This window comes from Haliotis rubra, unplaced genomic scaffold, assembly GCF_003918875.1.
Source record: "Haliotis rubra isolate DU_JTF1 unplaced genomic scaffold, ASM391887v1 Scf580, whole genome shotgun sequence".
In the NCBI taxonomy this organism is placed as follows: Eukaryota; Metazoa; Mollusca; class Gastropoda; order Lepetellida; family Haliotidae; genus Haliotis; species Haliotis rubra.
Genome location: NW_025767280.1, coordinates 541,614 through 554,644, shown reverse-complemented (window position 1 = coordinate 554,644; position 13,031 = coordinate 541,614). Strand labels below are relative to the sequence as shown.

The 13,031-nt window shown below is 36.3% G+C and overlaps 1 protein-coding gene and 1 long non-coding RNA gene across 3 annotated transcripts in view; both read left to right on the top strand.

The window, feature by feature from the left end:
- The window catches only part of LOC124254762 (transmembrane protein 245-like), a 33,593-nt gene extending 28,618 nt beyond the window's left edge, over positions 1-4,975 (top strand). For both annotated transcript variants that reach the window (XM_046688614.1, XM_046688613.1), the window contains one exon: positions 4,171-4,975. In XM_046688614.1, the coding sequence (XP_046544570.1) occupies positions 4,171-4,193 (23 nt within the window). In that variant the 3' untranslated portion in view covers positions 4,194-4,975. The remainder of the gene's footprint in view (positions 1-4,170) is intronic.
- Positions 4,976-8,835: 3,860 nt separating this feature from the next.
- LOC124254764 lies at positions 8,836-11,305 on the top strand. Its single transcript, XR_006892545.1, has 2 exons — positions 8,836-9,563; positions 9,708-11,305. It is a non-coding gene; the product is annotated as an uncharacterized LOC124254764 (long non-coding RNA).
- Positions 11,306-13,031: the final 1,726 nt, after the last annotated feature.

The window sequence follows — 13,031 nt, the reverse complement described above, 5'->3', positions numbered from 1 at the left end:
GTACAATCTATGTCATCTACACCTACACTCTGTGTCCCTTGATGTTTGATGTAGATACTAACATTCCTTTCAGGATATGGTATGAGGTTCACCATCATTATTGTCACTGATTCATCACCTGAAACATGTATATCATTATTTATGGTCAAGTAGCCTGAGGCACTGAAATGGTCTTTGCAGAGTTGTGGCCCTTTGTTGGCGTTTAACTTTAATAACTATTGTCATCACCATACTCACTGGTTTCACCAAAGTGGAAAAATATGTTGTTGGTTACTTTAAGTCATGAAATCAATGATTCACCAAATTAATGCAAGTGTCAGCTTGTTGCTAAATTGTCATGAAATAAATATGAGTAGACTTTAATAATTATCCTAATCCTCCACAGATTTACATAACTTTGTATGGGTTGATAGTAGTTTGATTGAATAGTATCATTTGCTATCGGCACAAAATTAACTTTAACTGCCTGATGTGATCAAACTTCTGTGAAATTAAAAGGAACTAATTTCAAATTTAATTGGGTCATCAACAAAGATTGTTGTTTCTGGACATATTTACTGCCAGGTTGATCAGTGTTTTGGTCGTAATTAGAAGATTATTTTACAAAGACATCATCGTACATGGTTGGCGACCATCATAACTACTTGATCGTCTTGTGCAAACATTGCAACCACTGCAACTGAACTTTGTGATATGCACTGTCTGAAGTTATCACACGATCTAACATTGGTTAGGCTGTGTAGGTTGTTGTTCCGTCAGTTATCACACGATCTAACAGTGGTTAGGCTGTGTAGGTTGTTGTTCCGTCAGTTATCACACGATCTAACATTGGTTAGGCTGTGTAGGTTGTTGTTCCGTCAGTTATCACACGATCTAACAGTGGTTAGGCTGTGTAGGTTGTTGTTCCGTCAGTTATCACACGATCTAACATTGGTTAGGCTGTGTAGGTTGTTGTTCCGTCAGTTATCACACGATCTAACATTGGTTAGGCTGTGTAGGTTGTTGTTCCGTCAGTTATCACACGATCTAACAGTGGTTAGGCTGTGTAGGTTGTTGTTCCGTCAGTTATCACACGATCTAACAGTGGTTAGGCTGTGTAGGTTGTTGTTCCGTCAGTTATCACACGATCTAACAGTGGTTAGGCTGTGTAGGTTGTTGTTCCGTCAGTTATCACACGATCTAACAGTGGTTAGGCTGTGTAGGTTGTTGTTCCGTCAGTGTGAAAATATACCCCAAAATGCCCTGATTGAAATGTGTCACTTGCATTTTTAACATTAATTTCATGATTTATAGTATACTCCGTCCGTGAGTTGTGTTGTAAGATTGTCAGCTTGTTGTGAGGGAGGCTTTAAGTGATGCAGGTGTTAGATGGTAAGGGGTTCACTTTGGTGAAACATATGAGCTTGGGACAGTAACGACAAACCAGGAAATATACAAACCCATTAACAAAGTTTCTGGCTGCTTCAAAGATGCAGCTGAACACATTTCAGTGCCTTAGACGATTACACCTTCATGACCCTGATGCTTTCAGCACAGTAGATGATCATTTAGCAGATATATTTATAATGTCATTGTATAGGTAGGCTATTATAGCATCTGCTTCAATCATGCCACCGGTACATCACATAGCTAGTTCTCAGTCATGTTTTATTCCTCATATACCATATTTCCTCCATAAGACGCACAGGTGTCTATAACTTCACGCAAGCTGTTGACGAGTTGTCTTTTAGTGACTGGTGTCTGTTTACTTCTGGCACAGTTGCAAATCACTAAGTTTATGGGTCTAATAACACGCAATATCTTAATGTGATAAGGATAATTAACTGCACCAAATGATGGATCAGGCCTCTTTTTAGAAACACAAATTCTTTTGGACAGACTGACACAGTGTCAGTGAGAGCCATCATATAACGGAGGCATCAAATAGAGGAAATCCTGGTATGCATATGTACTTATCTGAATTTTCTGAAGGTGTCAGCTCTGAAATTTTTATGCATACGAGTAACTCACTATCTGAATTAATTCTGTCAGTACTGAGCTCTGAAAGACCTCCAGGATCAATTCATGAGAAAATTTTATCTGTAATTACTTGTTTCGAGTAGCTTCTTTTTATTACAAATTGTCTGCTTTATTTTTTAAGAACTTAACTAAATGGAAGTTTGCAATACAAAAGTTGACCCAATTGTAATTTGTTATTTTTTCTTATTATTTGTTTTAAGTCTTAATGGGTTGAAAGTTAGGATTATGTTTTTACATATTTAATGTATGAAAGTAAACTTGATTCGAATCTACCATGTGACTTCATTTGGCCACTCCGTTGGTGTTTAACAACTTTTTCCTGTGAATCTGACATTTTGAGTGGCATGGCGTGCACTTTAAAAATATGATATTCCATGTTTGATAGGAATATCTGGGGAAAAGCTGGGTGGAAAAATGTGGAAAAGTATTTTAACAACCCTGATGCACAAAGGAATTAATATTTTCATTTTCATCACTTTATGATGAGCGATAATTATGAAATTATTAATGTATTGCAAGGGATTCTGTGAAATTTGATTGGTTTACCCAGCAGTTTTTACAGGTTTTATTTGGTAAACAGTTTAGGCCACACCCACTAATGCACTACAATTTCCGATTGTCTGATCTCAGAATGGGAAAGGCTTGTTTTGCAGTATTGGACTAAACTGCTTCCACATTATTGTCTTCGGTTTTTAAATGTGAATGATTAAAATAGCAGGTCTATTTTTCTGGTGACCTAAATATTTATAACAGTTGACTTCATTATGTCTTCACGTTTGTGGATTAACAAAAATTAAAAGAACTGCTTGTATATGTATATATTCGATGTAGATTTACCTTCATAAGCGTAAAACATTGAAGTCAATTAAATGTCTTCTGTATCTAACACCATGTCTTGAAGCAAACAGTAATGAATAATGTTAAAAATGGTGGAAGATAAACATAAAAATTTGTGAATCCATGAATTTCGCTAACAATGCCGGCCATGATATCTGAATTATACTACCCATCAAAAGTTTAGACTCTCTTGAAGCACTCACTATATGTTATGTTATATATGTGGTTACATCTAAGATGAATTTCTCCACCAACTCAGGGGAACCAATTGAAAACCTTATGCAGATGAATTGCACCAGGATCATGCATCAAATTGCTGAAATGCATGTGCATATGTCATGCATGTGAACAGCTGTGTTTTGGTGTAAAGTTTTGTTAAGAATTCGCCACAGATTTTTATCATTTACTGAACTCATGACAATAATCTTTTCAATGTTACGAATATGTTGTACAGTACATCAGTTCATGACTAAACAGCACCTTTAAACAGTATGGAATAGTTTGTGAAAACTAGTTTAGAACCATTGACTGAAGTAAGTGGCTACATTTACACTAGTGAGTCTAAACTTTTGATGGGTAGTATATGTAACCATTTTTCGCGCTTATGAAGTCTTTTATGAAAGATTAAAGAATTTATACTATCCTGCATTATTTATTAACTGTACCTCCTGATGTCACTCATTTATCATACACCAACTCCACTTTTATTGGGATATTTGATCTTTCCTTAAATCTCAAAACCGATGTTCATAATTAATTATAAATGGAATGATACATGTGATTATCCCTGTTAAACTGTGAGTGGTATACTTCACTCACCTCATCACACTTCACTGATCATAATGTTCACTATAATCATAAAGATTCAGGTTCAAGAAATATATTAGAAGTATATTATTTCATGTCTTTTACATATTATAAAGATGTTCATACTTACTTACTTTCAGCTAGATATCTGATATCTGATGTTACATCTTACATTTCAGCATTCTCTAAAGACATATGAATTAGCATATCTGTTTAAAGAAATCTGGTATCTTTTTGTTATTTTAAAGAAATATATTTAATATATCTGTTTAAATAAATCTATATTATTGTACAGGTTTCTTACAATGGCTATCATTCATGCACAATTTCACAATGCTATCGTCACAATTTGTCTGTGTTAAATTGTTGTAGTTTCGGCTCTTATGACATTAAGATTATCATAGTTTTGGCTCTAATGATATTAAGACCACTGAAACGGTCCATGGTTTGATTTTAGACAACATAATCACTTATGCATCTAAAAATTACTTGTTTATCCCATTGCAGGTCGGTCAGTTCGGACACAGTGAAGCTCTCCTGAGGTCAAGGTCATGTAGGACGTTAATGGAGGAAGAATCTTCGGGTCAAGCAACTGACTTGAAATGCATGTTGTGACCTTGTCGTGGTAATAATACACCTGTAGAAATCCGGTGGTGCACTGCAGACTGTTTGAATAACTTTTGTTATGACATTTTGATTACCTCAAGCATGACGCAGCTGCCTCCAGCACTGGATGGAATACTTGTCAGATGACGTTTATATCTGTTTACTATTTTGGGCATAATTGATACTTTTTACTATTAGTATGAATGGCGTTAAACATGATAAATGGGTTGTGTATTGTTTCAGATTTGCATTTGATATTTTGTGTATGTATGTTCCGAATACTTAATATTGGTTAAGTCTTTACTTTTTGATTTATTCCTCTGTGTTTTTTTTGGGAAGTGTTTAATAACTTTTGAGTATTACGACTTGGAATTTGCTGTTAAACATAGATATAGAGGTACCGTATATCACTGTTGATAAAACCAAACAACAGTATAATTTACATACAGAAATCTATAGTGCAAACAAGGAATTTGTATACGATGGAAGTTTTTATAGCAAATTAGTTCTTGGAACAGTTATTCGAATGAAATGCAAATATTTAATATGAAACAATATCAAGGTGGCTATCAGACTCCAATTGACATCACCAGTGGATGTCCCCAATGGAATCTGAAAGTGATGCAGCCAGGAAAACTGTGAGATCATCTACCCTGTTCTTAAGGCAGCCCTGGGGCCATGGGGTAGCCTAGTGGTTAAAGCGTTGGCGCGTTCCCCACATGGGTACAATGTGTGAAGCCCACTTCTGCTGATATTGATATTGCTGGAATATTGCTAAAAGTGGCGTAAAACTAAACTCACTCCTGTTTTTCATGGTTTCACACCACATTCTTTTATGTACAGGGGCGGTGGGGTAGCCTAGTGGTTAAAGCGTTGGCTCGTCACGCCGAAGACCCGGTTCGAATCCCCACATGGGTACAATGTGTGAAGCCCATTTCTGGTGTCCCCTGCCATGATATTGCTGGAATATTGCTAAAAGCTGTGTAAAACCAAACTCAGTCACTTAAGGCAGCCCTAATTCCAAGTCCTCTAATTCTAGGTACAAAAACCTGCCTTAAACACAACAATAAACGGTACTTTCAAGTAGTTAAATATTTTTATGAGTTTTTCTGAGTGTATGATAGTTTGTAGTGGAACCCTGTTGATAGTGGTTTTATCGATCTCTGCAGTGCACCAGATGTGTAAGAGATAACTAACACGGCCATCACAGTCTAATGTGAGGTCATTTGCTGATGAAGTTAATCTGTTGAAGAAATAATTCTGTCAGTCCTTCATTGGTATTTTTAAAACACTAAACTTGAATATATGTATGGTTATATAACCCCATTGCTTGTGCAGTCTATATATATATATATAAATCTACCAGAGTGGCAGAGATTTTCACATGATGCACAGACATGCCTGACATCTGTCTGTATGATATTTATTTAACTGTAAGTTCTATTTTTGCAGCATGACATAACTCAGGCAATGTGAAGGTTGTTTAATTGCACAGCTTTGATGAACTTCTGTGCATATATATTATTGTCTGGGTGACCTTGAGTGTGAGCCTCACAGTCCCGGTAAACTATATCAGGTCTCCATGGAAACCTGACAGCTACACTTGTCCATTACCAGTTTTTCAATTATTCCGGTATCAATATGCTTGTAAAGCCTCAAAGGAAGAGATTTAGTACAATACATTTTGCATGCTTTGAAATATAAAGTCAATCAGCACTTGGCATGATACATTAAGGTGAAATTATATCTTCTTTGATTATTACACTCTAAGTACTATTTCCCTCAGAACTATTTGTGCTTCTGAATGATTGCATTACAAAAGCTGAATTTCTGGTACATGTAATTCAGTAGAATATGATGCAAACATTTACAATATATTATAGTTATACTGCTAATTTTCCATCTAGAACTTGGAAACATGCTAAAACATGGGAGAAATACAGGTTGAGTATTAACGTAAGTGAAACCATTTTTATTATGTTCTCTAAGAGACAGTCTTATTTTGTATCAGTGTTCTTGTATTCTTACATTTTCTTACTCTGGTTTGTCATACATTTTTATCTAGTCTTGTGTGCAATAATCTGTTTTTTTGTTACTGATAAGCACATAAACTGCTTGAACATGTTTGGAAAATAGTTTTGGAGAAAAATAATTTGCATAATACTCATTCAGGTGTTGTGTTCAGTAAACAATATTTGTTACTTTTAGTTCTAGGCCAGAGCTGTATGTTGTACAGTTTGGAAAGCAGACATATCTCATTACTTTTTTGTTTTTATTCTTACGCTGGTGGATTTGTTATTTTGGCCTTTCCTTTATTTGAAACTTTGTGCAATTGTAGTTTTTATACATATCTTCCAGTCATGTACACGTCATGTACTTTTAACTAGTCATAAGAAAGCTAGGACCAAAAAAATCTTTAAGTTAGCACAAGGAAGTTCAAAAAAAATTTTCTTTTCCATATGGAGTTAGTGATGGCATTACTTTTACTACCAATAGCTGTAGGAACATTTTAATGCACACACGTGTGAGTGTCACAGATTTATTGTCAACACGAGGTATTTCAAACTGATGTCAAAAAGAGGAAAGTGTAAGTGATTCACTAAGTCAATCTCTTTTTAAAGTTGTCAACATTCAACAATCATTTGATTATGACCAATCCAAAACCACAAATATTGCAGCATGAATTTTTAAATTCATGTAAATTCCTACTAAATATTCAGAAATGAGATCGGCTCAGATCGCCACATAATCTGACAATGTATGTGATGGTTTATTGATGATGTGATCAAGACATATCAATTGTTTGTTTAGATTGCTGTTACAGCAAATTGCATTCTTTCCTAAGTCAACACATCGATGAGATCTGAATTCAAATATCTTAAGATGTGAATTGTTTTTAATGTGTTTGTTTGTGCTGTCCTAACAAAATCCTGTACTTTATTCTGTCAGTAACTGTTTTTTTTTACATAAGTCTTAAATGTAAATGTCATGTAAATAGAGGAACATATTTTCTCATGATCTGTTATCACCTCATCGCCTTCACGTCCTCCGTCCCGAGCCTGCCACACTGACAGTCTTGTGTACACGATGTCCCTTAGTTCTGGCCACACAGTCCAGTGTTCCTGTCCCGAAATGTCACGGTCAAGTGAGGTCCAGTCAACGAGTCTGGTTGTGGTAGCACTCAGTAATCCAAGTCTCTAAATCCCTGGAGCTGCCATCAATCTTTTTACTCAACCCTCAAAACAAGCAAAGGTTGTTCATGACTGAATCAAAGCTGTTCTTCCAACAGGGCCTAAACAAGATACCAGTGCTGTCTGTTTCTGCTCTATGGATTCAAATCTAATAAAGCACTACAAAAGAGTCCTAAACATGAGCAGGTGAACTTTCTGTTACCAATGAAAATATTCTGCAATGTTCAACCTACATTATGGCTGCCTGTAAATATGGCCAGTCTAGGCAAACAAGTGGTTAATAGCATGAGCAACAGAAATCTTAGTAGCATCCAAACCTGATTAGAAGAGATAGCTAAATATTTTCAGGTTTTGAAGACTGAGGTTCTAACCAAACTATGGAAATCAGCCTGACAGCATTAAGTTGATCGGTGATTCAACAATAAATGGTGAAACACAGCCATGTTGATGCATTATTATCTGGTCACATTATATCAAGTTAAATTGTTAGTTTTTACTCAAGGTTGATTCCCCTTATGAGCATATGTGAAGCTCATTTCTGGTGCCATGATATGGTTGGTTTACCTAGAGCAACATAAAACTGTTGACTCTTGTACTAGCTGTTTGTAATTATGATGAGCAAGACTGACAGTGTGTGCAAGACTTTGGTATGCTTTTAGATGCTGCTCTGAACTTAGTTTAGGCACATTAGTTTTCCCTTCATCATACAGCTACTGTAACTTAGTGAGTATCTGTGCCAGTCAACAGTAACAGATGGTACCTTTGTGAACAGGTATGCAGTGGTACCAACTCTGTCCGGTACCAAGTCTACTAGTTGGCCCTTATCAATATCAGGCTTACCATGGTTACACAGATATATATTTATCTTTTGTCAAAGTCTCTGTTTATTATAACATGACACTGTGTCTTGGGTTGTAATTATGTCTAACGCACAACGGTATCATGCTTGTTGCAAATCTTTGCAAACAGCTGTCTTCATAACCTTTTACCCAGTGTTGAATAAGAACCATCCTCGATAATCTCCAGGGCATACGTTACGATCACTCTCCACTATACCCTGGATGCATCCACGGCTTGGGGCGATGATTTTATTACCTCCCTTGGCTGGCTTTTTATCCAGTCAGGTGCCTACGCTGGGAAGTTGAGCGAACCAATCACTACTCACTTTCGCGTCTTAAATTATCTAACCGTTTAAACTTGGCAACGCAACTGATGCAGAGGTACTCTGAAAGAAGTAGAAGGAGTTCTTTCATATATTCTTTTTAAAGTTTCAGATCTGTGAATTTGTCTTTATTATTTCTCAAAAATCTGAGTGGCACTGCGAACAAACCTTTGCAACTGCGACCGCAATCTTTGTTGACACTGGCAAGCTCGGTTGTAACGGCGGCTTAGCTGATTGGCTACTGTGAGAATGCGGAGCCAGCCAAGGGAGGTAATAAAATCATCGCCCCAAGCCGTGGATGCATCCAGGGTATAGTGGAGAGTGATTGTAACGTATTCCCTGGAGATCATCGAGGATGAATAAGAACATACAAATCCATGTTTTCTGGAATTTTTGGAGTCGGCAGTGATATCCAAAGATTTAATTCCTGGGCATTAAATACATGTGCAAATAGGAAAACACCAAATGTTTTCACAAAGGGATGGGGGAAATCTCTCTTCCTCCCCAACCACGTCTTATCTCAATATGCCAATGCTTGTTGTTCAAGTGCTTCGAACCGATTGTACCATTGCAATAACTTGTGTCAAACATACAGGGTAATATATTATCCCCCTTGTTCTCCCTACCAGTGTGTTTCTGCTTCAAATAAGTCTTTCATTTAGTTTGTTGGTTGTTTTGCTTGACATTTTTGGGTTTTTTTAATATTTTTATCATTATTATTGAAAAATACATTTTGTTTGATAGACTTCTGTATTGTACTTATATTTGTATCCTGCATCAATGGCTCGTACTTCGCTTATATGGGAATATTTATAAGTACATATGTTGATGATTATTTGTCAATTTGTGAAGATTTAAGGCATGAAACAACTGTGAATACTGGTTACATGCTTGATATGTTACAAGACAGGCATGCCTTATCTACATGATAGAAACAATTTGTTCAAGTTACAACCTTATTTAATTTTAGTTTGTTCAGGAATCAAACAATGAAAATAGGAAATGTGTGGGTTTCAACTTTCTGAGCGAACCAACCTCAATATTTTGCCCTTGGATCTTGTGTTTTTCTCAAGGTGTATCATCAGTTTTTATCACCATCCTGCTATACACCTTATTTAATGCCATAAGTGCAAACTTGCTTGTTTCGCTATAGATAAACAGGTAATTTAAAGAAAAATGTTTTAAAAAACAAATGATCGAGACCTACCTGTTTTATATTTTGATTGGTTGAAAAAGAAAACACACAATGTTTAGGATGTCTGAGCTCATCCAAACTCTATAATCTTCTGTGGAACTGTCTGAAGAAGTAGCTGAAATCTTTTGAAATAAGATTTTGTACTCCAATTTGATACCTCTGAAGAGAGGCATTAAATCAGAGAGGTACTAATTTAGGGTACAGTGTTTTATTTTAAATAAATTTGCAGTTTTATAAAGCATAATATGTAGCTTTCTGGTCATCAGGTGAAAAGTAAGTTGGAACCATTTTGTTAGGGCAGATGAAAGTTTTACTGACATGTTGCATTACCTTTGATCTCAGATTGGTGCTATATCTCATGCATGTATGTGTGTTCTCTTCCTATCTCACATTCCCCTTGGCTTTCTAGACATTTTATTTATTGGTAGGATTGTAGATGAGTTATAGAATGTGCCAATCTTTCTGTCTGTTACCTATTGAGTTTCTGTTTGTTACAGCCGTTTGTTTGTCATGAGAAGGATTGATGTGAAACAACAGCTCAGAATCTTGTATGTGCAACTTAAATTTCATTCTTCAAGAAAGTAGTATGTACTGTTATTTCAAGCAAGTCATGGTTGCCCTATCGTTCAGAGCATTTCAACTTTCTTCACATTGATGTTTAAGATGTTCTTTTCTGTCTGCAGTATGCTGCTCACATTTTGCTAAGAATGTTACCTGTGTTTAATATCAGAAAAACGGAAGTCTGCCATGTATGCAACTCTCCTCATCTCATCCAGATGACACAAACAGCATCATTTCAAGGAAACTTTTACTTGGATAATGGCCTAGTTGGGATTTATAGTACTTTTTTTTAAAACTATTAGAAATATACACAGGGCTGTGGTTGGAACAAAATAAGAAAATTAAAACAGATTGTTTTAGGTGATATTACATATTTTGGATTGGGTGATAAAACGAAAGATATTTGGGGTTTCTTCCAGGTGGACATCCTTTAATACAGAGGATAGGCTTATAGGTGTGTATCCCTCTTCAGGAAGCACACATTCAGACACTTTTTAGGTGATAAACAACAGTATACCTAAATCTATAGCAACACTATGACTAACTCATTTGGAATTATTTATTTCAAAACATGTTTTGCGGTATTAAATGTGAATTGTCAAATCACAAAGTGCATCCCCCTTTTCCCAAAGGCAGTGTCCAAGCTAGAAATAATCTGATTTATCCATGTCTCCTTCAGTAAGGCTCACAGCGATTCCTTGGTAGCACAGACATATAGACATAGCTTTTATCAAATTGTGGGTTATTATTGTCAAAACAGATAATTTGAAGGTTAATTTCCCCAGATTTCCACTACTGTATACTATTCCTGCTGTTGATGTTCTAACTGTTGACACATCGAGATTTGACAGAGTACTCATGTACAGACAGAACTGGCTATGCATGTACAACATATAAGCCTAAAGTATAATAAATATGCTTTCAGGAAGTGTCTTGTTATGTTTATATCACAAACTAAATCCTTCTTGTGATTTAACCCCTGAAGATCCCGGTTAGAATTGGTTTTCAGTAGCCCATGCTTGTCATAAGAGGCAGCTCACTGACTTGGTTGACACATGTCATCGGTTCCCAGTTGCGTAGATTGATGTTCATGATGTTAATCACTGGTTTGTCTGGTCCAGACTCAATTATTTACAGACCGCTGCCATACAGCTGGAATATTGCTGAGTGCGGCGTTAAACAACAAACCAACCAACCAATCTTGTCATTGAAGCCCCACTTGGGATACAGATTATATGTCAAGTGTATTGGTCGCCCCTTTACCAATCTCTTACATCTGAACTTAAAATATAGGTGCAAACACTCCACAGCTACTTAACCAGTCAATATTGAACTCCAGTTTACAACAGACTAATATACTTGCTCTCACAACGGAAGTAGAGCGGAAATACTACCAAATATCTCTCACGAACCGAAAGGGTGCTTTAAACAGCACAAAGATAAAATACCACAAAAAGCTTACAAACATGTATTGTTTAATACATTCACATTTGAATCAAGCTTTGTTTCAGTGAGGCATAGATCAATGTACAATAGCACCATATCACTATGTTTCAGACTATTAATGTACCTGAAGAGACAAATCGAAATATATTGAAAACTGAGATATATTAAAATAAATGTATAGTATTCCATTACATATCGGACACGTCGAGTAAAACATTGTATAAAAGTAGGTATTAAAATCAAGATCTGCGTATGTACTTCGTAAAGGTATCAGTGATAATATACATTAATTGAAAAATTAATCAGTTATGACCCTTTTTGACGGTATGAATATACGTCCCCAAAACGTATGTTTATTCAACATTCCTCTTACCATCCTCGATAATCTCCAGGGTATACGTTACGATAACGCTCTACTATACCCTGGACGCATCTACAGTTCCGCCGGATAATTTTATTACCTCCCTTGGCTGGCCTCTTATCCAATCAGGTGTCTACGCTGGGAAGTTTGATGCAGAGGTACTCTGAAAGAGGTTGAAGGATTTCTTGCATATATTTTTAGTTTCAGACCTGTAAATTTTCTGTATGATTTCCCAAAAATCTGAGACGCACTGCGAACAAACCTTCGCGGCTGCGACCGCCATCTTTGTTGACACTGGCAAGTTCGGTTGTAACGGCGGCTTTGCTGAGTGGCTACTTTCAGAATGCGGAGCCAGCCAAGGGAGGTAATAAAATCATCGGGCCAAGCCGTAGATGCGTCCAGGGTATGGTGGAGAGTTATCATAACGTATAGCCTGAGATTATCGAGGTTGTCCTCTTACTTACTGCATAAGCTCATCATCAGACACGAACTGGATACAATATATAAGGCATACAAGTATTTAAAATTACCATTTTATAAAAATGTGAGTGGATTTTACATCTGATATCACAGGCATAAAAGATAAGCTTTTTAAAGGACATGTCCAACAAACAGTAAAGCTAGTTACAAATTCAAAGTCCACGGTAACGTCATAACACAAAATATGTCAAAAACTTATTAAGTGGATGCTTTTTCCTGATTATCAAGTATTACAATGTTATATGGAAATCTATATGGTCCCTATTAACTTCAATCAATCCCCAGTACATTTTATCAGATGTGTTTTGACTTGTGTCTCCTTCTACATTTGGAGGGATGTGTTAAAGCGTTAGCTCATCACACCGA